We start from the raw sequence: 24,882 nt of genomic DNA, 5'->3' as shown, positions 1-24,882 counted from the left end.
TGAGAAATTCCCTCCTTAAGGGGAGTAAAATAGGGGGAGATGTTTTTATAGAAAAGTTTTAACTATTGTTATTTTTACTTGAAATTTGAAATGTAGGCTATTTCTAGGGGGTAGAAAGGATCTAACTAAATTCCCCCCTAAGGGAGTAAAATGGGGGTGGAAGGGTTATTGAAAATCCTATGTTTTTGAAGTTAGAGATATGAAAATTGGCATTTAGGTATTCTGGGTTCCGTGTCTTAAGGTGAGACTGAGTGAGTAGATAAGTGAGGCCTTTTGCAGCGGGAAAATTTCAGATCTCATGGTTTCTGGTTTCTACCAGAAATTTTACGCGGACGACGTCGCGGGCATCTGCTAGTCATATTATATTATTATAGTTTGATGTACTCGGTCACAACTGGGTCATTCCACCCTCGCATTACTTTATTATTATCAATCACAATTTTTTTCCGATCAAGCGCTCGTCAAGAAATGGGGTCGTAATGACAAAAACACACGTCAAATTGTTATTATTATGGTTTATGGTTTTTCTTATCGATTATAAGATAACCTTTGACTGGCGATCTCACTTGGTGATATAACTCCCAGTAGACAATGAATAAAGATAGTAGAAGTCCACCCTAATGAAAATAATGTTTGTCTGTCTATCTATCTGTCTGTTAATTTCGTTACACAGTTAGCATACGCTTGGAAACCGGGACTAAAGGAAAATAAAGAGAGTAAAAAAATCATCATCATCATCATGATCAGCCCATCGCCGGCTCACTACGGAGCACGGGTCTCGTTTCAGACTGAGACCACGCTGGTCAAGTGCCGATTGGCAGTAATTTAAACATAGTACTTATTTCAATAAAGATCCTGCATTTTTTCACTCATCTGTTTTATTATTCATGTCAGCCACTTTTTAGCTCAGTACAGTGTAATTTTTGATGAATCCCCAACCATGATCACTTGAAGCATTTTTCGTCGACTTGGCACAAGCAAGGCGCAGAGCTGCCAAAAAAGGTTTTCAGGGCGAATTTCGTGATTTATGTCTCGTGAATTTAAAATAATATAGTCGGTCCTGATTTAATAGGTACCAGTTTCGTGGGACAAGTTGAGGAAAGTGGGGTTTTTGTTGTATACCAGTCTGCGTTGCTTTGTAGAAGGTATTGTCTTTGTATAGAAGCAGGCGTTATTTTGCGGAAGTCCTTGATATACAATGAACCAAAAGCTTAATTTGCTATAATCCGCTGAAACAAATTAAGCTTTTGGTTCATTGTTATTATCTTTATTTATTTCTATCCTATATGGGTTCCTTTTTTCCTTTTGAGTTATGGAACCCTAAAAATGTTATTTAATAGAGTTACTTACCTACTTTAGTTTAATTTTGAAAATGTTATATTATTATCCTTGTCTTTGGGCCTAGAAAATAATCTACGGATTCTCTTAATAATGATATGCAGGAGATTTAGAACGTAATATCAAGCTGGCTTATCGTGACTTTAGTGCGGTGGTAATAGTGGACACCAGTAAGCTAAGGATTAAGCTCTAATTCGATTGGCTGTCTGTTTGCGATTGGTTGTGCTTAGACTGGCTTGTGGTCCTATTATGAGAACACTAGCTTATACCCGTGACTTCATTCGCGTGGATTTAGGATTTCGAAAATCCCGTGGGAACTCTTTGGTTTTTCGGGATAAAAAGTAGCCTATGCCACTCTCCAGGACCCATGCAAAAAATCATGTCAATCCGTTGCACCGTTGCGACGTGATTGAAGGACAAACAAACAAACACACTTTCACATTTATAATAAGGATACTGACTAGCTGATACCCGTGACTTCATTCGCGTGGATTGATACTTAAAAATCCCGTGGCAACTCTTTGATGAAAGTAGCCTATGCAATCTCCAGGTCTTTAACTATATCCGTCCAAAAAAATCACTTCGACCCGTTGCACCAATAAGTTAGCAAACAAACACACTTTCGCATTTTATATTAGGTATTACTAACGACCCGCGCCAGCTTCGCACGGCAAGCTTATTACAATTTTCGTAGGGATCTCTAATTTTTTTGAAATAAAATACAGTCTATGTCAGTCAGTCAGTCACCTTTTCCTTTTATATATTTAGACGAAGGTCTGGCACGTGTGGGCTCTTAGTCCATGATTTACCTTCTATGTAGGTACTATTCAAATTTTTTTTTTTTTTCCACACAAACAGAAAAAACACCATATTGGTTTCTTCGTGCTTGTAAGCGCTTGGCGGCTTGTCTGAGTACTATACACACAATAAACTTTTCAAATGCGTCAAATCCGTCAAAAGCAAGTTTAAAATTGACTGAATCCGTTAAAAGCAAGTTTAAACTTGACTGTGTATAAAAGATTATGCCCGTAAATTAAGTTTAGTACTTTAAGATTTTTTTAGACGTAACGCATGGATCAGGTTTGCAAATATTATGTATAGGTACCTACTTAGTTAGATCTTAGTAAGTTTTAATCTGTCTTTAGTCCAAATTTAGCCTAAGGTTACGCCTAAGTATGTCAAGTTGCTTTGAAAAGACCTAAGACTCTTAGCATTACTATATACGGAAAAGGGACAGAAATCTATTCAAAAATTCGGTCAAGTGCGAGTCGGACTCGCACAATAAGAGTTCCGTACCATTTCACAAGAAATAACACTTTTTAATATTTTTGGGATGCAATCACAAATTAACAGTTTTCGGATTTTCCCTTTACTTGTGCTATAAGACATTGCTACCTGCCAAATTTCCTGATTTTAGGTTAACGGGAAGTACCTATTGTGTGTGTGTGAAAATTATAAAAAAAAAATATTAAAAAAATTGTATTCTGAAGTTTTTGATCCCTTTGACGGTTTTTTATTTTTACTTTTTATTTTAGCCCTTGACTGCAATCTCACCTGGTAGAAACTGCAGTCTAAGATGGAAGCAGGCTAACCTGGAAGGAGTAGGTATGGCAGTTTTTACTAAACCCATGACCCCTTTGGTTTCTACACGGTATCGTATCGAAACGCTAAATCGCTTTGCGGCACGCCTTTGCCGGTAGGGTGGTAACTAGCCACGGCCGTAGCCTCCCACCAGACAGTTTTGACAGACAGAACACGAAGTGATAAGGGTTCATTTTTTCTCTGAAGATACTATAGAACCCTAAAATGAGCCAGTTTTAATTCAAAGTAAATACGTTTAGTGTGACTCTCATTAAGACACATTTAATTACGTCGTTAGGCAGACCCGACTTGTTTCAGGGCACAGCATCACATGAGTACCTAGATGTCTATATCTAGATACTCGTGTGACAGCGTTACTACATAAACAGAAGTATACTATGGAGCGATAAACTAGTATGACGCCCTTCCAGTGAGCAGAGTGATTCGCTAACTCAGTTTCCAACACCGAATGATAGCCACCGAGCTCATTTTTTTAATCCGTTGAAGGTTTTCTACGAAAAAATGTTTTAATGTCACCCAGTGAAGCAGCAATGTAGAACAAACCAACCTCGGTGGCTATCATTTATTGTTAGACACTGAGTTGGAAAATCACCTAGAGTACGCATCCGCGTGACGTCATGACAGCTCATGAACCTAAAAAGATGGCGGGTAACGTTTTTGCTTATCAGTACCCGTAGTACAAGATTTTACGTCTCACCAAACCAAACCAAATTCGAGAGTCGAAATACTTCCGCGTTACAGTAAAATGGACCTAAACAGCCTTGAATTGAAGTCAAATATTCAATGCCACTGATTTTAATTTCGCAATGTTTCCGCTTAGAGCGCTGGCTGTAGAAGTGTAGACAAACTTGAGCTATAAAACAAGGCATTTAAGATCCAGTTTACTGTAACGCGGAAGTATTTCGACTCTCGAATTTGGTTTGGTTTGGTGAGACGTAAAGTCTTGTACTACGGGTACTGATGTATTTTTATTGCACTTATCGATCGACTAAAATTTTTGTAATTTTTTTGGTAGTTTATTATCACTTTAGGATCAAATTAAGACCCTTAAAAAGAAGATAAATACCCTATTGCCCAAAGTTCTGTAAATAATAACGCTTATAATTTACCTCCCGCGGCTAAAACGAGTACGTGTCTTACAACAAATTGGCCACTTTAGCTTAAAGCTGATCGGCTACCAGCTGTATGTAATAGGTATTACAAAAAAATATAATATGTAGCTATGTCATTATCTAAATATATAAAACGAAAAGGTGACTGACTGACTGACTGACTGATCTATCAACGCACAGCTTAAACTACTGGACGGATCGGGCTGAAATTTGGAATGCAGATAGCTATTATGACGTAGACATCCGCTAAGAAAGGATTTTTGAAAATGCAACCCCTAAGGGAGTAAAATAGGGGTTCGAAATTTGTGTAGTACATGCGAACGAAGTCGCGGGCATAAGCTAGTAATTAATATGAAATTGCGTGTAAAAAGAACTTGTTTGAATTTCTTTATGAGGGAGTCTGGAGTTTCAAGTGAAATATATATATATATATTTAAAAAAAACCGACTTCCAAAACCACTACAAAGTAAAAAATAACTTCTGTTTCTACACCTGTATGTATGTTGAAGTCGGGCGAGCTTCAGGCTTTGATTTTTAGTTTCTTTTATTATGCTCGCCCGACTTCATACAAACATACAGGTGTAGAAACAAAAGTTATTTTTTACTTTGTAGTGGTTTTGGAAGTCGGTTTTTTAAATATTTTTTATTTATTTTAAGCTTTTTAGTGTACTTAGACTAAAAAGCTTAAAAAAATATTTAAACTTTCCATATCCACATGGGTTAGTAGTTCAGTAGGTACCTTGCAGCATCAGGATTGAAGAGTTGGGACTTGAAATTCAATAACAAAGTCTATGCTTGGCAATCACAATATTATTTCACCAGGAACAGTTCCTGAATCTCTATTGTTTAGGAGTGCTGTACCCTGCATCATCATGTTTGAGGAGTTGGGACTTGGAGACGTAATCATGAAGCTTGATACCTAAAATATCAATTCACCATCAGAAATTCCTGAATCCCCATGGCTTAGGAGTTGAGAGTTGTAAGACGTGATTTCTAATACTACTACGAAGAAAAATAAAAATAAAATAATTATATTATTCCTCTCCTACCTCTCTCCTTTATCTCCCAAAGCCACCATTATCTAAACAAATATCCAAACAAACGTTCCTCCCAGTGTTGAGGGCAATACGCAGATAAAGTTGCAGCTTTTATAAAATAAGGAAGGTCTGGCACCCGCTAGCTCTCTCTCCATAATGGAATCCATAAACAGCAAATAATTCCAGTTAAAACGTTCCAATCTAATTAAACGTGGCGCGTGTCTAAAATTAGGGCATCCGAATTATATAGACAGATGCAAAATTAATCATTTATTCACTGAACCGCTTTTGAATGCAATATTTCATTTTCATACCTACTTATTGTACGGGTACGGAGCACGGGTCTCCTTTCAGAGTGAAAAGTCTACCACGCTGGCCAAGTGCAAATTGGTAGACTTCACACACCTTTGAGAACATTATGGAGAATTCTCAGTCATGGATTCCTCAGGATGTTCAATAATGGTATCTTTTCAATCGCAAGTGCATTCCGTAATTGGCCATTGGAAAAATTCCAAACCATTCTTCATACAAAATGTAACCATAAAGCTTTTTAAAATTTAATATTTGAAATTCAATTGTGAAACCATAACAGTAAATTAGGCATTAAAATAAAATGGCAATACATAATAGAAATTTTGTCGTGATAGTTTTGGCTAGGGCGGTCAGGTTCGCTGCCAAAGTGTAGTAAGTAAAAGATAAGAAATTACTAGTTAAATGGCTAACAATTTATTAGTGGTGTCTTAATTTTAAAATTTGTTGGTTTAGTTCATTTGGAGTTTTGCCTGGAATTTTGCTAATAATTCTATGTCTATTTATCCATTTCCAATTTGGAGAAAGAGGTTATCCACCGAATCCAACTTGGCTGGGCAGCGATCGGGAAACTTCGAGAAATTTCTTAATTTGGGAAATTTCTCAATGCTTGGAAGGCCTTTGCATAGTCTTTGTACCATGCGTGTTAATAGTAATAAAATATGAATTCAAGACATGGTCGCTAACTATGTATGGGCCTCATGAAAAAGCTCAGAGTCACTCAACGGGAGATGAAGAGAGCTATGCTTGGAGTTTTTCTACGTGGTCAAATCAGAACTGAGGAGATCCGTAGGAGAACTAGAGTAACCGACATAGCTCAGCGGATTGCGAGTCTGAAGTGGCAGAGGCAAATAGTTTGAAAGCACAGCATTGAAAAACAAACTGTAGGTGCAGATGATATCAAACGATTCACAGGGAGCCGCTGTTCAGTCGTGGACATCTATTATCTCAATATATTTTATAAAATGAAGCCCGCGACTTCGTCCGCGTGGATTTACATTTTTCAAAATCCCGCGGGAACTTTTTGTGCACCTCTTGTGCCCCCTATGAGTTTCGCATAATATCTTGCGGCCTATATTATACTTCAACATAATACCTAGTAACTGTATGTACTTTCAATAGGTTTAAAGCTAAAAGGTACACCCGTTCACTACATTTCATCATTATAGTTAATGTTTGGCACGTGACGTGGCTCGCTTTGCCAGCGCCCTGTTTGTCGACCGCATGCTATGCGGCTGTTGTATATGACATACCCGGGCTCAGTGAAACGCGATATCATCGGAAATGTTGTTAGGTGAGTTTAGTTTTGGGGCTATCAAATTTTAAACTCGACTAAGGCAAAGCCATAAGGAAGGGCTATGATTTTGGCAGTGTATGTATGTAGGTTTGTCTTTATGTGTCTTCTACTGTAGCGGCTAAATTACTCAGCCAACGTCCCCAAAGACCCCAACGTTAATCGGTTTTACGAACTATGTACCCTGCCCATTGCCACTTCAGCTTTGCAACCCGTTGAGCTATGTCGGTTACTCTAGTTCTCCTACGGATCCCCTCATTTCTGATTCGTAAGATAAGATAACCATAACCTCGTTATGAGTTGAATTCTAAAATTCGTTGTTCGCTAACAAAATTAATATTATTGGGTCAGTACGAAAATAACTGCTCCAAATTTTACAGGATTATCTTTCTTCCTTATTGTTATAATTTGAGAAGATATTTTGTAGAGGTCTTCTAAAAATAATTTTTTATCATAAAACGGAATAATAGATTCTGTACGGAATAAAATAAATTTTGTATTCTATACTAGAGCTGATCCCGGCACGATTTGAATATATGCTAAATCTGCTTGTACCGTCCTGTCTGCCATCATAGCACTAAAATGCATGCGACCATTCCTCAGTTTCACTAAGCTTGGAACTGTTTCATCAACATATTTCTTCGAAGATATGCGAATATTATAGGCGACAATTCGTATTCGTATAAGTCCCGCAAATTGATAATGCGTGTGGCCGCTATTTTAGTGACGTCAGCACTAGACTGAAGTTTCGATCAAGCAGTACATTTTTATTTCGGCTGACGGCAAAATGACGTCATTTCGATGTTAATGTGACATGGTTCCAGCGCAATAGCAATTTGCGGGACTTATACTATGAGTGGTCTAGTGGTTAAGACGTCGGTCTTCTGTTTGGGAGTTCGGAGGTTCGATCCCGGGCACGCTCCTCTAACTTGTCTGAGTTATGTTTTAGGACAAATTTTTCTATCGTCAAATAACTTCGAAGAAAGCTCCGCCCTGAGCCCTCCTAAGGTGTTTTTTTGCCCTATTTAAAGAGTGCACGAATAAATTTATAATATAAAGTAAGAACCAGTTTAGAATAGAATAGAATAGAAATCAATTTATTGGTTGATCCAAACCACTATAAACACAAACACAAATATTTACAAAAAAAACATTCCTTAAAATCTAATTCAAACAAAATATAGGTACCTAGTGTCTAGAATGTGTCGTGCCAACGAAAAGGCCCGAACTCAGCTGAATGTTGTGGTTACACGATGTAACCACAACGCTGGTTTTCTGTTCGAGCCCAAACGAGGGAAGTCCTAGTTATTAGTAACATTATTTATTATGTATTTAAAATTAAACTTAAAATAAAATAAAATAATAAAAATAGGTCAAAATTGTGTTCTTTATTTGTATGTTACTGCTATTATAGATTTATCAAGTGAAACAGTTTTAGGTGTGTGGTTTTTTTAGGGGTGATGTTGTTGTTTGGACTGCCACAAACTAGCTTACCGACTTTTGAATATTTGGTAGGTGAGCACGATATAATCTTTTGAACGCAAATTTGGAGCCAACGTTACGGAAGGGTGGGGGGATGTTTAAGGGGAAGTTTAAGGCGATGATAAAAAATACTTATTTAAAAAGTTAAAAGGAACCGTCAAGTTACGGTAGCGTGAAGATGGAATTTGGCGGCACCGCTCTTCTAGAAAACCATGGCGTTATCGTTATTATTTTGTGGGTATCATAAAATATCATATTTGTATTCAAACTTGTAAAGGACAGAAAGCCATATATAAAAGCCATAATGTGATATAAAGATTAAACAAATAGAGAGAGAGAGCCAGCGTATGCCTGACCTTCGTTATTTGTTAAAGCTGAAAGTTTCTCTGCGTATTGTTCTGTAACACAGAGAGGAACGATCAGCGACTATGAAGTTTGGAGTATGGTGGCTTTGGGAGACAACAGGTAATAAAAGGTGCAACAAATCTTAGGTCAAAGTATAATAATTATACTGATTTTATTATATATTATAGTCTAATCAGTACCCATATTATAAATGCGAAAGTGTGTTTGTTTGTTGGTTCGTTGGTTTGTCCTTCAATCACGTCGCAACGTAGCAACGGATTGAGGGTATTTTTAGCATGGGTATAGTTAAATCTTTGAGAGTGACATATGCTACTTTTTATCTCGGAAAATTAAAGAGTTCTAAAGATCTTTAAAAACCTATATCCATGCGTACGAAGTCGCGGTCGTCAGCTAGTTTTTTATATTTTCTTCGAAATATTATAATTATGAAATCACGTCATGCATTGCCAGACACTTACACTGGAATTCATAGTCAAAATGGGCTTCTTTAGAGGACGATTCAAACTACATGTGTCACATTCAACCTCTATGAATTGCATTAAATGTTGTGTATGACACATGGCGTCTGAATCTTGCTGGTTCTTCTCGGTAGGAACGGCAATCCGAACCAGTGGTAAATTAAAACTACCCGACGATTCGAAAGCGCTTGTAAAAAGTCTACTTGAATAAAAACATATTCTATTCTATTCTATTCTTCTATTCTAATATATAAAAGGAAAAGGTGGCTGGCTGACTGACTGACTGATCTATCAACGCACAGCTCAAACTACTGGACGGATCAGACTGAAATTTGGCATGCTGATAGCTATTATGACGTAGGCATCCGCTAAGAAAGGATTTTTGAAAATTTAACCCCTAAGGGGGTGAAATAGGGGTTTGAAATTTGTATAGTCCGCGGAAGAAGTCGCGAGCATAAGCTAGTCGTTCTCTAAAGGAGCCCCTATTTTGACTATGAATTCTGGTGAGTACCGTGGCAACCAAATCCAAAGGCCTTAAAGACTTTCAGCTTTTATAAAGTAACCAAGGTCTGGCACGCGCTGGCTCTTAGTCCAAAAGATACAAGATATTTCATACCGCGTGTTCCAAAAAGACAGATAAATCATATCCCAACCCATTCGTAATCGCTTCTTAAATAATATCGCGATCTTTCCGTCCCGCTCTAAATGCCCCTCAGGGAGGAGATAAGTTGAGACAAAAAAATGTCAAGCCCATCGGTGCTTTTTGGCGTCAAATCTTGATAAAAGGGTCCAAAGGTCCTTGATAGAAGTGATTTATGGCCGCAAATCTCTCGTGAACGGATAAATTCTTTTGAACAAGCACTTGTAACTTGTAGTTATTATTCTAGTGCCATTGTATGTCAGTGGCCTTGTGGCTTTGCCGTTGATATAATAATATTTTAGACATCGACCTCTAATAATAAGAGTACGCTGGAACTGCGATTATCGACCTGTTTTTAAAACGACTTGAATTGGTACTTTTTAGGGTTCCGTACATCAAATGGAAAAAAAGAAACCTTATAGGGTGACTTCGTTGTCTGTCTGTCTATATTATCTGTCCATCTAAAAAAATTAAATACGCATCAAAATTTCAGACCGGCAGGAATCGAACCCGTGTTTCCTGGGATCGCACCCGACGACACTCTGACTACTAAGCTACTTAACATAATATATTTTATCTAGACTTGATATAATATTAATTATATCATGGCTAATTTGAAAGAGCCCGGCCAAAATTAATATTTGAATTAGTTATCTTGATCAAATTATAATTGATGACTAGATAATATAATTAAGCCTTTATTCTGAAAGCTCTAACGTTACCAATTTAATTTGAGACTGCTGTTAATCTTGTTTAGTTTATAAAATAAATAGAGATTTCTTAGAGATTAATCTCAAATTTTGGGATATTGGGACAGAGGGACATGGCGAAACCATAAGGGTTTCTTGTCGACGACGGAATCCTAAAAAAGATCTGAGTTACTCACAAGTTGCGTCTTATGAAGTTTTACTTAAAGAAACATTATTTCAATATTATAATATACCCAAATTAGGGTAACTAAAAATACTCTTTCCCAATTATTATCCGCATTGATATTCAAAAGGGAAGTGGGTGTGAATTCGACGAGATTATTCAATGAATTTCGTACCGAACGGGTCTTTATTAACCCCGTCTCAACTTGGATGATAACTCAATCACGCCGCGGTTATTTATAAGGATTGGAGTTCTGAGAATTTTATGTAGTTTATCTACCTTTTATCTTTTTAACAGATAGCTATTAAGACGTAGACATTCGCTAAGACAGGTTTTTTTGCAAATTCAACCCCTTAGGGGGTAAAACAAGGGTTTGAAATTTGTGTAGTCCACGCGGATGAAGTCGCGAGCATAAGGCACGTCAACATTTTAGCGCCATTCGTCATCACATATTATGAGACACACTCATTAAATACTTTCGTCTTTAGGCTTTAGGGTATCGTTTACTTCAATTTATTCAAATTAAGATTCACTAAAAATACTCTTTCCCAATTATTATCCGCATTGCTATTCAAAAGGGAAGTGGGTGTGAATTCGACGAGATTATTCAATGAATTTCGTACCAAACGGGTCTTTATTAACCCCGTCTCAACTTGGCTGATAACTCAATCACGCCGCGGTTATTTATAAGGATTGGAGTTCTGAGAATTTTATGTAGTTTATCTCCCTTTTATCTTTCTTCAACTTATTTGGTTTCAATTTCTTTCGAGCGGGAGGGTTTCCGTGGACTAGTTAGCAGATCGTATCGCTGAAACCGTACCACGGTGTGATTTAATGCTTTGAAACTGAAATATAAAAAATACCGGATTTAATGCGACTTGGAGTCATGCACCGAAAGTTCTGTACCTTGTAAAATACATGTAATGTAATTATTGATTATATTACAAATTAGGTAACTATTTCAAGGTATTTATAAGGATTGGAGTTCTGAGAATTTTATGTAGTTTATCTACCTTTTATCTTTCTTCAATTTATTTAGTTTCAATTTCTTTCGAGCGGGCGGGTTTCCGTGGATTAGTTAGCAGATCGTATCGCTGAAACCGTACCACGCCACGGCGTGATTTAATGCTTTGAAACTAAAATATAAAAAAACCGGATTAATGCGAGTTGGAGTCATGCACCGAAAGTTGCATATCTTGGAAGGATGGCGTGTAATTGTTTTGTTCCTTAAATTATATCAAACTGCAAATGCAAAGGCAAAAAAACGTAATGCTATAAGCTTAAAAATCATGATCACAGTTTTTTTTTAATTTATTTTTTATTCATTAGGTATAGGTATACGCTTGACCACAATCACACCTGATGGGAAGTGATGATGTGGCCTAAGATGGGACGCGTTAACTAGGAGATGCCAATTCACTCTTGTTTTAAAGATACCCGGGTTGTAATTGGTAGGAAACACATATCGCGGAAGAGTATTCCAAACCTTAGCCATACGTATGAGGAATGATGACGCAAAACGTTTCGTGCGTGTACAAAAAAAAGAACCTGTTTCATGACAATCTAAAAAGAAAAAGGTAAAAAAATGCCGTGTTAAGTAAGCTATACAAAGTCTCCGATAACCATTTCGGAGGATTGTCAGCGATACACATATAAAAAAAATGTAAGGTTGCAATCGCTAAAAATATTTTTTTTAACTAGATGATGCCCGCGACTTCAGATTCTGTTTAGGTTTTAACTAGAGACCTACTATTAATAGACTTATTTCCCTAACAATCAAAGTAATACCAGTGACCCGCTTTATTTGTCAAACAGTAAATTTTCCGTATTGTTAATCCGGTTCGCTACCGAGCACGATCAGATAGTGTGACACGGGCTGGCTTAGGGACTCTCTACACTTATACGCAAGAGTTTTTAACAGTTACTTATTTGAGTCATCATAGTATTCAAATTGTCAAATAAAATGACACTTGATTCGCATTTATCTGTGTTACAGAATTGTCGATTATAATTTTCGGTCGTTCATACAAAGGTCAGGGTGCATTTCCACTGACACACAGCTGGGTGGAGTGCAGCGGAGTGGACCGTGAGTTGACCAATCTCACAGTTTCTATTGATGCGGAGTGGAGATTTCAAGCACTGTGATTGGCTGATGTGGAAACGTACTCTAAAGCTATGGCATTATCAACTCCGCTGTCTTTGACCTCTTTCAGACTCTGGCCTGTGTGTCAATTTAAAGCCCAACATAACATTTGCGTAGGCATAAATCTATTAGTTATGACGTTTTTTTAATTCCTAACCTGGGTTAGCCCGCTACAATCTTCGACTACCTCTTCCAGAAGAGGTTATGGCTTTGCCGGTAGGGTGGTAACTAGCCACAGCCGAAGCCTCCCACCAGAAAAATAAAAAGGCGCTGATTTTTGAGTAGTACCCATCATCCCTATTTCCTAACCTATCTCCAGTCATGTTTTACGTAGAAAAGGACCTCTAACGTTCAATTTCAAAATCATTTTTTTTAAATACACATTTATTTTAACTTTTTAATGAAACAGTACACAATCGACTTATTAAGTGTGTGTAGACCCCCATACTGGCTCGCTTTGAATTTCAAATGTACAAACGCATGTTTCATAACGCTTATCTGAATCTACATTGTACAAATTGCTGTGAACCTAATAACTTTTGTGTGTCACTTTAATCTACATAATAATACCATTTTATGACGATTTATTTGAAATTTTCTCAATAATAACGAAATGTTAACGTCTTTGTGGTGCAGCGCAGTGTGGGACGACCTCCAACCCGCTGGATTGACGAACTTGAAGGTAGTGGGAAGTGGGTGGATGAGGAAGGATCTGCCTTCCTCATCCGTCCGTTTCCTCATCCGCGCATCAGCGCTCTTGGGAAGACCTATGTCCAGCAGTGGAAAACCAGAATCTCGTGGCAAATAAGGCAAATTTTCGGCATAATCACGAAATTTATGTATTAAAAAAACAATAAGAGCAACCGTTGAGTTTCTTGCTGGTTCTTCTCGGTAGGAAAGGCATTCCGAACCAGTGGTAGATGCATCCGACTATTCGAAAGTACTTGTGAAAGTTTATTCGAATAGAAAAGATTTTTATTTTTCATTTATTTTTATTTTTAATAATAATTCTCACTATGACACAGTAACAATGTTCACCACAGAGTAATACATAGGATGTTCACAGAGTACGGTGTTGCTGACTTTGGAATTAATTTCCATATTTTTCATGAGATTTTGGTCTATCTATAGAAATCCATCTAATATTATAAAGAAGTTTTTTTTTTAATTTATAGATTTGTGCTTGGCTGTAATCCAACTTGCTGGCAAATGATGATACAGCCTAAGATGGAGCGGGCTTGCCTAGAAGATGCCTATTCACTCTTAAGTTGAAGGTACCCATATTAAAATTAGAGCGGAAGACTAATGCTGGAAGGACATCCTATATTCTAGCGGTTCGAATTAGTAACGATGAAGGAAATCGCTTATTTAGTAGCCGTGGAATTTTTACTACGTACGGGTGCAGACCTTGGTGATGCCTTAATAATTACAATGAACCTTTGTTTTGATATTTTGGGTCAAACTCAAAGGCCTTTGTCCACTAATCCACACTTGCAAACATTAACAAACCAAATTTATAGGCAATGAATAATAAATATTGTTATTGAAATAATTTACATTGCTACGCGATATTAAATTTATCGTGCGCTATGGAAATTTATGCATTTTGCGTTTAAGCGCATTAATTTACGCACACTAGTGCCCATCAGTAGCAAATGCTATTTAGTTATTAATATTACGATATTCGCTAAATATTATGCCGTCGTCATTAATGAGCACAACTAAACTCCAAAGTAAAAAGTCCAAAATTATTCGCTTTATTCCCGTTGGTTATGTAGTCCACGCAGACGAAGTCGCGAGCATAAGCTAGTATAGTCACATGGCAGACTGGACCCCCATAGGTGGCACATCCAAACTAGGCCAATTAGGCATTTATTTTCGACATATCCCCTACGGAACGGCAAAAAAAGGGATCCCACATTAATTACATTACCGACAAATTACAAATTCAACGATCAATCTGAACTTTCATTATCACTGCAGAACGAATCGCTTAATTCTAGTAATTACTGGTAATTACCAGTCAACTGCAGAGTGAGGGATTTCTTTTTGTAATTAACCCAAATCGCGTCGTATTATTGACCCGTAATTACTTTTTCATTCAAATGGCTCACGGATTAATTGTATGAACTGAACCGGTAATTTAGGCTCTTGTTCTGAGATCGGTTCATGTATTGCTTCGTTAATCAAATCGTTTTGCCACGGTTTTGTCGTATAATTTTTGTTCAAATAATAATTATTTGAACAAAAGTTATACGACAAAACCGTGACGTAAACGATAAATTCATTTCAAGGACTTTATTGTGTCATAAAGTCTGTAGAGAAAAGTCTTTAGACAAACTTTGCATGCTTTATAATATTAGCAGAGTGAACTGTATTAGTTCCTGGGTGAACAAGCATCGTTTGGCGTCTTCCACAATTTTTTGTGTGATGAAAACCAATTTTAGATTGTAAAGCAATATCTAAATTTCAATCCAAATCGTTAGAAACATTTTCGAGTCACATTACCTATATATTTAAGAATTGCTCGCTTAAACTGTGTAGATTATCATATTAAACCTTTGTCTTGTAAAAAAAATCTTGTATAAAAAACTTAAAAGTTTTGGTTGAAATTGATACGACTAAAAACGTTTCTACTTATCAAAGGCACACTTTGAAGTTAATTTTTAACGGTCTCTTTTTTTGTTACAGATACATAAACATGGAGCGGACACTGGCGAGATTAATGTACATCTGTATTATATTTACACTAGTGAACGAAATGTCGATAGCAGTCCAAGCGAGGGACAATAGTAAGAGACGTACCAAAGAGAAATCGGGCGGCTTTCAAAAGAATATATGCGATATCACAGATCGCGATTCAAAAGTGCACTGCTATTGTGAGAATACGAGAGAGCCCAGAAATGCGACAAAAGCGGAATGCTGGGTATTCAACGGCGGTATACCCCGCGACGACCTCATCTGGCAAAGTTTCGCGTCACAGCCAACTTTGCAAACTTTGTCTTTCAACATCCGTGTCGATGGAGCACTGGGCTACGTGCCGACCAAAGCGCTGCAGTACTTACAGAAACTCAGATCTATAAACATCAAGTACGGCAATATCGTTGATGTTAGCACTTACGCGTTCGCCAACTTGACCAATCTAAAAGAGGTATCACTATCGCAAAACCAAGTTGAAATGCTGCAGCAGTACGCCTTTGCGCATTTACCCAATTTGACAGTGGTGAACTTGGAAGAGAACATGATTCTAGAGATCGGAAGAGACTCGTTCTTCGACGTTCCAAAACTGCAGAAACTAGTGTTAACCAAAAATAATATTACATCAATAAGCAACGGAGCATTCCAACACACATTCAATCTATTGGAGCTGGAATTGAACAAGAACAACATATTCCATTTGAACAGACACACGTTTGATGGATTGGCCAACTTACGGAAATTGGACCTCAGAAAAAACCGCATATACAATTTGACTGAGTTCACTTTCGCCGAACTGTGGAACTTGCAGGAGCTGTTATTGGGGAAGAACGATTTAAAATATATATCAGAGAGGGCGTTTGATGGGTTATCCCAACTCCGAAAGTTGTCCCTCGATGATAATAAGCTGGCGTCGCTTCCCTCCGGTTTGTTCGAGGGAGTGAGGGGTCTGAGCTCCCTAGACCTGCGTTCGAACGAGCTCCACGCGTTAACTTTCGACAACATCAAGCCCATATTGGATAATTTGAAGCCTTCAGGCAGCAATTTACTCTTGGAAGGTAATTTAATGAATATTTAATACTTACTCCTAACGCTCGAGTATGATAAACTAAAAAACATTTTGAATCTGTAACGAGGAGAAATAGGCGTTCGGTGTAACTTTGATATATCAAACTGCTAAGTATACTTAGCAATTTATTAGATTATGATCCCGCTGGGTGTTTTAACTTGTGCAAAACTATCTTCGCGGTGATCGTGCTCGGCGTCCGTACGAAAGTTTGTTGGCGCAAAATGTTCGCTGCCACTTGAACTAGTCTTTGTAATATAGACAAACCCCGCAGCTTATATGGTAATGACTTTGTTATGCATGTGAACTGCAGTAAGCAGGAATACCGGGGTGGTTTACGTTGAATAATTTGTGGGAACGCAGACTATTTTCCTAATGTACATTAGAATAAAAACATGTAAAGGTTGTCTTTGTGGGATAATGTAATAAAGTCAAATATTGACGTTTTATAAAACTCTCTACCTATAGTCCGCCATAGGTTCAGATTGCAATCGGGGTATGAGGCGGGGGACGCCCTGCACACCCGCACGTCACCCGCCCTCGCCCGCACGTGGGTGATGTGTGGGTGTGCGGGGCGTTCCCTCCCCGATTGCCATTTCAACCTTTCGCGTACTACATTGATTCAATAGAATATAATATATTTTATTGAAATGAACTTTTACAAGTGCTTTTAAATCGTCAAAATAATTTACCACTGGTTTGGAAAGCTGCAGTCATTCCCACCGAGAAGAACCAGCAAGAAACTCAGTGATTGCTCTTTTCAAAATGTACAATTTACAATTATTCTATGCCATATTTTTTAAGCAATTACAGGCCCACGTATTGCTGGATTAATGCCCAATTGAATAAATTTAGGAAAATATTTTTTCCTATACGATGCCATAGATGATTTCTAAAAACATATTTATTTACCCTTAACCAAGCATATTAATTTACACCACATAATGTTTATAATATTCCATATTAAGAATGCTAATATTGAATTATCTCATGTTTACAGAAAACAACTTCGTTTGCGACTGTAGACTGAAGTGGATGCATTCACTACGAAACGAGACGCTGAGTCAGAACACGAAAGATTCCTTGGAAGGCGTCACATGCAAGATGGACCCCCCTATAGTCAGCTCCGCATACAACAAAATACCAGAAGAGAACAGCCATATTAACCAAGATAACATTTACAATGGAAATTCGGTAGAAACGTTTGCTAAAACAAATACAACAGATAAGAAAATGGATGAATACAAAGATGCACTTAACGATATTAGCGCAAAGAAAGGTATTAAAAGAAATGTGCTGAAAATACCACCAGAAACGTTACCTTGTCCTGCAGAAACAAGGAAGACCACTGAACTACCACATTTTATAGTAGATCCAGTTATCCCAATCCAAAACGAAATGAAAACCTTTAGGTTTCAAGAGATGAATGGAACTGGAAACATGTCCGTGGCACTGAGCTTGGTATTATGGAGTTTTTGCTTTGTGTTCTTCTTCACTTAGGTGTTGTTAGATTTACAAATCTAGTCATTAATATAAGTGAGATACAGACTATTTTACATTTTAATGCTGAATATTGTAAACGCAATTTAAATTTAGTGAGAACATGGTAATAAATGGAATCCGTAATTAGTATTGACAGGACTGTTAATTGCAATTGTAAGCTAAAAGTTATTAACCGTTAGTACATAAACAAATAGTAGTACATAATGGTGCCAGTGGCGTTGATTAAAATTGTGGAGATGATATTGCTTAATAAGGGTTCGAGATAATTTATTTATAAAACATCATCAACAGCATCCACTGTTGGATATAATATGCTTTTTTAAGTAGCACCAACGTTGCCTATTCTCTGCAAGTCGCAACCAATTACGTGAATTCCTGGATATCCGAATTATTTACTAATAGGTACAATTTAATTTTCTAGAAAAGTTCCTTAATTTTCATTTGAACTAACAAAATGATGATTCATAAAACTAAAAATAATATTATAACTAAACATTTTTATGAGCATCACTTGAAAAATACCTATTTTTGAATTTTTATATTGTGTCTTACATTTAATTTTTTTAATTTTTTACAACGTGAAAAATTTCATGTTAAATAAATTATTGTTTGAATGACGAACTTTATTTTTTAATCTTATAATAATAATTTGAAATTTTTGCATACACAATTTGAAACAGGAGCAAAAGTAAAGAGAAAAAGCAAAATAAAAATAAATTGAAATTGTGTTTACGAATTAGTGAAGGTGAACTTTAATCTAAGATAAATTTAAGTGAGCACACAAAACTTTTTAGTATAATAAAATGTAATATATTCACCATAAAATGAATGTTGTAAATTAATAAAAATGTTATAATTAGTGCTAGTTTTCATATGGATTCAATATTTTCTTATTTCCTTTTGTATTGTTTCAATAGGTGTATATTTTATTGATTTGTGGCACAATTATTATGAATTTATGAAATTGTGACTACAATTTTAACCAGTCTATATGCCATTTTAAAATAAATAATATGCACATATTTAATTATGTTTCTTTTATTAATTATTATTTTATCAAATTAAGTTTTAATTACTTAAATATTAAATTCTGATCTCATAGAAAGAATTAATGTAAATAAATAAATATAACTGACAGTTTATAGAGCTATACCATAAAATATTATAGATTAAGGTAATGGATTAAGTATAAAACTTAATGCAACAGAATCTCATAAGGGCTCTTATAAAAATTTGAGATTAACTAAGTAAGCAAAAAAAATTAAGGTCTGAATAGACACTATACAGTCACATGTTGCTATTTTCGTGCGTTTCGTCTATCCAAGCCTTTATATTTTGACCTCTTGCGACAGAAAGATACTTTCAAAACGCTGTTCGACTTGATGTATGATCAATGAAACTATAGCATTTCAAAACTGTGACCGGAATTGCACTAAGTATAAAAAAACATATTCTGATAATTAAAAATTGTATCTGTTCTCTAGTATTATTTTAATGCGAGTTTGATAGGCTATCAGATTTTACGTGAAGTGATTTTTTTTTTGTTTACAGAATAATGAAAGAACCCTTAAAGGTATAAGATATAAGATTGTATCCCTAAAGGGCTAATTAGCACACAGTCATAATAATATTAATTTCTACCATTTTGATAAAATTAATATCACCTGATTTCATTTGTTCGTAGACGAAGAGAAATTTAAATTAAGTACTCTTAGGCGCAAGGTACACCGGCAGAAGGAAGTGGAGCCGAGGTGTGGCGAGTTTCTTGATAACTACTCAAACTAAGCTTTATTAACTTTAGCATATTGGCGTGTGCTTTGAGTCTCTACCGTGTTTTGTTTTTAGCATACAATTTCAACCGTATTTCAAAGTACTTACAAAAAAGCTGTGTTTACGAGATTATTAAAAGACTCACGTCCACTCCACTCCGTCTGTAAATGATGGCCCTTACAATCCGCCCCCCAGCAAGCTTAATGCGGTTATTTACATTCATGGAGCACACACCCTTAGAGCAGCCATATGCGTACGTATTGCTTTGAAACGATTCTTGCAATTATTCTCTTCTACTGACTGTAGTCAAGACATTGAAACAAATAATTAGTACAAATAAAAAAGCTATTTCTTACAAAAATGTATGACACTGGACATCAAGTTGTAAGCAAAAACGACTGAGTTGTTAACAAAAAGTAAAAAAAAATAGCGATTTAGCTTGTACTCTGGGCTGCTCCAAGGAGAAGGAGTGTAGTCGAGTCTTTTTAATAACAATCTAAACTTACCTTTATTTACTTTAAAATAGCGCTGAAAACCATATGCAGAATACTAAACACGGAGTACAACGGCCTAGTCTTGCCACGCAGTGCCGGCGTTATGCCATAGTTAAAGCTTAATTTTATCAAATTATCTTGTTATCAAAAAGATACCACCACTCATCTCTGCCGGTATGCGTTGCGCCTTAGGTTATGTTTTCGATGTTTACATTACATTGCGAACATAGCTATACAAAATTATCGCTGTACTAAATTATAAGGGGTTAGCCAATAGCAAAACAGTGTCAGCCAATCGGAAGGATAGCAATCATCGCATTAATCGCATCAAAGTCTGGTGCTAGAGGGTGTCTGTCACCTATCCAGTAGAGTTAACGGGCTCCACAATATAAATAGTAACATCAACCATAAAATTGCTTTAACACCCTAGGTAGATGTCCGACCACCGACGATTAGCGAGAAACAAGCTTAAAAGTAGAAACGAGTTGGTAAGCAACGAAAAGTGAATATGTAGTCGGAATACTTTTATCACTAGGCTATAGTGCGTGTGCGAGTGTGACGGGCGAGTAATCGCCATTCATCCTAAAGCAAACTTTGCAAGTGTTTTGACCGATAAGAGAGCGACGGTGAGCGAGTTTTTCTTTGACAGCTCTTGTCGTTGCGACAAACTACTGGAAAGAAAATTCGCTGGCGCCGGCGGTGGTGTGCGAAATCAGCGATCGAGTGTTAGTTTATATTTAACTCTAATACTAGTTGATGCCTGCGACTTTGTCCGTGTGGATTTAGGTTGTTTAAAAATCCCGTGGGAACTCTTTGATTTTCTGAGATAAAAAGTAGCCTATGCTCCAGGTCTTTATATGCAAAAAATCATGTCAATCCGTTACACCGTTGCGATGTGATTGAAGGACAAACCAACAAACAAACACACTTTCGCATTTATAATAAGGGTACTTGATCGATACGGTGCCATACATCGACTGTATTTTTCTTAATCAAGAAAATACTTGATAGCTAGTCGCTTCTTCGTCGGCGGTGGGACAACTGCTTTAGGTTGTATGTCGTTTGCACATCATAAAACTACAAGATCTATTTTCACTTACTAGACCTACCCTGCATGTTTTATATAAAAGTAAACACCTTTGTGAAATTTTGATTTACTGGAAGTTATTATTAAAAATGGTGAAGCAATTTTATAGTTGACCATATCTACTAAGGCTGAGATCTATAGAGCAAACTTTAATTTTGCTTAGTCGTAAGTTTCAGTTGAAACAAGACAGATTTATGCCAGCTATATAACGCTGTCTCTTTTTAACAACGCCTTAAGACTGAGCAAAGTCAAAGTGCGCTCTGTAAATCTCAACCTAAATATTGAGTTAGCCTACACTACTTAGTCATAACTTTAAGTTATATTAATCAATAGTCTGGCACAATAAGAATAAAGGCAAATAAAATAAATTACATTTAAGGAAAAATCATTATTATTTTAATCATAATATTTATTACTTAAAATAAAATTATTATTAATTATTATAGTCACTTCATTTTAAGTTACTTGAATTTATTTTACGCGTGTCATTGTAAAAATCATTTTGAGGAGGTGTTTTTGTATGAATAAAATTAATGGTGTAATTTTTTTTAAGCTGCTTTTGTTTTATTATATATCCCAGTATCGACTAAGAAAGGATTTTGTTAAATACCACCCCTAAGGGGGGTAAATAGGGGATGAAAGTTTGTATGAAATTTAATCATTTTTAAAGTTACCTACATCGATGAAATTGGTATATTCAGGCTTTCGGTTAAGAATAAAAAATACGTATTTCACCATTTTTGAAAATTCTACTGCCAAAGGGGTTAAATAGGGGATGAAAATTTGAATGAAAGTCCCTCATTTTTCAAGTTATTTCCATGAAAATTGATATTTGGGTTTTCGGCTACAAAAGAAAAAATACGTAGGTACCTATTTCAGGATTTTTGAAAATTCTTCCCTCACGCCGATTTTCTAAATCCCACCCGAGCGAAGTCGGGCGGGTCAGCTAGTCGGAAGATAAAATAAAAGTGGTCGTTGTTTACAAAAAAGCTGGTATCGATAAAAAAGAGAGTAGGTATATCAACTGCTACCAGCCAGAGGGCAAATAAATAATCTAAAGCCCTATACCTCCCTTTAACCCCATAATGCGTTCCGAAAATCACTACGATCGCATCCCAAATCTATCTCATCCAGTTTTGAAGTGAGAAATAAGCCGTACAATAAATCTTTCAGAGCCTCGCGGATTATGGACAGAGTTAATCGCTTCTTGAGATAGAGGTTTGTAGCGTTTGTATAAATAAAAGGAAAAGCTGATTGACTGACTGACTGATCTATCAACGCACAGCTCAAACTACTGAATGGATCGGCCTGAAATCTGGCATGCAGATAGCTATTATGGCGTAGACGTCCGCTAAGAAAGGGTTTTTGAAAATTCGTCCCCTAAGGGGTAAAATAGGGGTTTGAAGTTTGTTATATCCATACTAATATTATAAATGCGTAAGTGTGTCTGTCTGTCTGTGTGTCTGCTAGCTTATCACGGCTTAACAGTTTAACCGATTTGATGAAACTTGGTATAGAGTTAGCTTACACCCCGGGGAAGGACATAGGCTACTTTTTATCCCGGAAAAGAGAAGATTTCCCACAGGGTCTTTATAAACCTAAATCCACGCGAACGAAGTCGCGGGTATCTGCTAGTATTATTTTATATGCTGTGACTGTAGGCAAATAGGGGTGCTAGGGTTAATAACATATCTTCAATTGCACCCCAACCCTTATCATCGACTTTTAAGATTTAAGGGCAAATAAGTTTATGAAAAGGTTGCAAAGGGTCGCGAGGGATTTAGATGCATTACTTGCGCAAATGGGGTATGAAATTGGACTATTGCTTGAAACTTGATGGGGTTTTAATGGTGAAATTAAATATCAGATCCAGACGGTACTTATGAACCCCTAAAATTTTAATTTTAGATTCTTATTAGTGTAAAATTATCAGCATTGTTTGAAATAAACGGCAGATACGTTGGCATATTATATTATTTTTACTTTTATATTTAGCGTAAATTATTCACGTACATAATATGTAAATTATTTGACGATTCAAAATAACTTGTAAAAGTTGACTTGAAAAAAAAACTACAAGCTTATTTCCGCGACATCGTCTACAGAAATTTCAAACCCCTATTTTACCTCCTTAGGGGTTGAATTTCAAAATCCTTTCTTAACAGATGTGTACGTCATAATAGTTATCTGAATGCCAAATTTCAGCCCGGTCAATCCAGTAGTTTGATGAATTTTCAACTTTTTGGAAGGAGCCATTGAGATTTTATAAAAATACTAGATGATGTGATTCCGAATTCCGTCCGCGTGGATTTAGGTTTTGAAAATCCCGTGGAAACTCTTTGATTTTTCTGGGATAAAAAGTAGCCAATGTTACTCTCCAGGTCTTTATATTCTATACCCATACAAAAAATCACGTCAATCCGTTGCACCGTTGCGAAGTGATTGAAGGACAAACCAACAAACCAAAACCAACAAATCAGCAAACAAACACACTTTTGCATTTATAATAAGGGTACTGAGGTACTGATGCTTTCCTAGGACACTCTATCTTAAGCGACTAAAAATAAACATCCTTAAAGTTTGGAGCAATCTCCTAATGACACTTCAAGAGGGCATGCATTTACATACTAAGCTGTAGTAAATAACAACTTTGACCTTAGTTGACAGACCTTAGGGTCGTTAGGAAGACTAATGGCGACCACTCTTGGTCGTTCAATCTGATTTGTAAACTAGGAAGCACATTTTGCAAATCGCTTTTTGAAAAGTTGAATTTTCAACTTTTTACGAGGAGCCATTGTTTTAAGATTTATAAGAATCTTGAAATTGCTATAAAAATCACTACCCATGTAATAAATGAGAAAGTGTGTTTGTTTGTTGGTTTATTTGTTTGTAGGTTTGTTGGTTTGTCCTTCAATCACGTCGCAACGGAGCAATGGATCGACGTGATTTTTTGCATGTAAATTGCAATTTGTAATTTAAGACCTAGAGTAACATGGGTTAATTTTTATCTTTTTAGTATATTTTATATAATATATTTATTGCATATTATATCAAAAGACTTTTCTCAAAATATGAGATTACTTACATGTAACAATCCTGTGGATCGCGGTCCACGGTTAGACTCCAATACTAGGAGCGTAGAAAAATACGCTTGAATTATTTTCAATAGAAGAAAGCTCAACGCAAAAGCACTAGAATGTTACGGGAAAGGACTTCTATAAAATATTTGTAATTACGTATAACGGAATTGTAGAAGAATATTTACTGTTGAAAAAGTTTTGAATGCGGGCAAAAATATACCTATGCTATGTATATTTTAAATTCTGCTTTAATGTCTGCGTTCTCACCTGAAAGTAAGTGATGATGCAGTATAAGACAGAAGTGGGCTAGTTTGTAAGGGGTTTTATTTAATGATATAACACACTGTACTTTTTTTTGAATAGAGATAGCGAGCAAACAAGCAGACGGGTCACTTGATGTTAAGTGATTATCGCCGCCAATGAATATTTGCAGCACCAGAGGAACTGCTCATGCGTTGCCGGTCTTTTAGAAATTTGTTGTTTGTCCTTTATAATTATTTTCATTTTCATCTCGTGGCAGCCATTTTGAAA

At 36.4% G+C, this 24,882-nt stretch overlaps 1 protein-coding gene across 1 annotated transcript in view; it reads left to right on the top strand.

The window, feature by feature from the left end:
- The window catches only part of LOC117989542 (connectin-like), a 29,308-nt gene extending 7,493 nt beyond the window's left edge, over positions 1-21,815 (top strand). The window contains exons 2-3 of the mRNA XM_034976908.2: positions 15,346-16,409; positions 17,418-21,815. Of these exons, the coding sequence (XP_034832799.1) occupies positions 15,356-16,409; positions 17,418-17,917 (1,554 nt within the window). The 5' untranslated portion in view covers positions 15,346-15,355 and the 3' untranslated portion in view covers positions 17,918-21,815. The remainder of the gene's footprint in view (positions 1-15,345; positions 16,410-17,417) is intronic.
- The last annotated feature ends 3,067 nt before the right edge of the window (positions 21,816-24,882 follow it).

This window comes from Maniola hyperantus, chromosome 16 (assembly GCF_902806685.2).
Source record: "Maniola hyperantus chromosome 16, iAphHyp1.2, whole genome shotgun sequence".
Classification (NCBI taxonomy): domain Eukaryota; kingdom Metazoa; phylum Arthropoda; class Insecta; order Lepidoptera; family Nymphalidae; genus Maniola; species Maniola hyperantus.
This window is presented reverse-complemented; position numbering and strand designations above follow the sequence as displayed.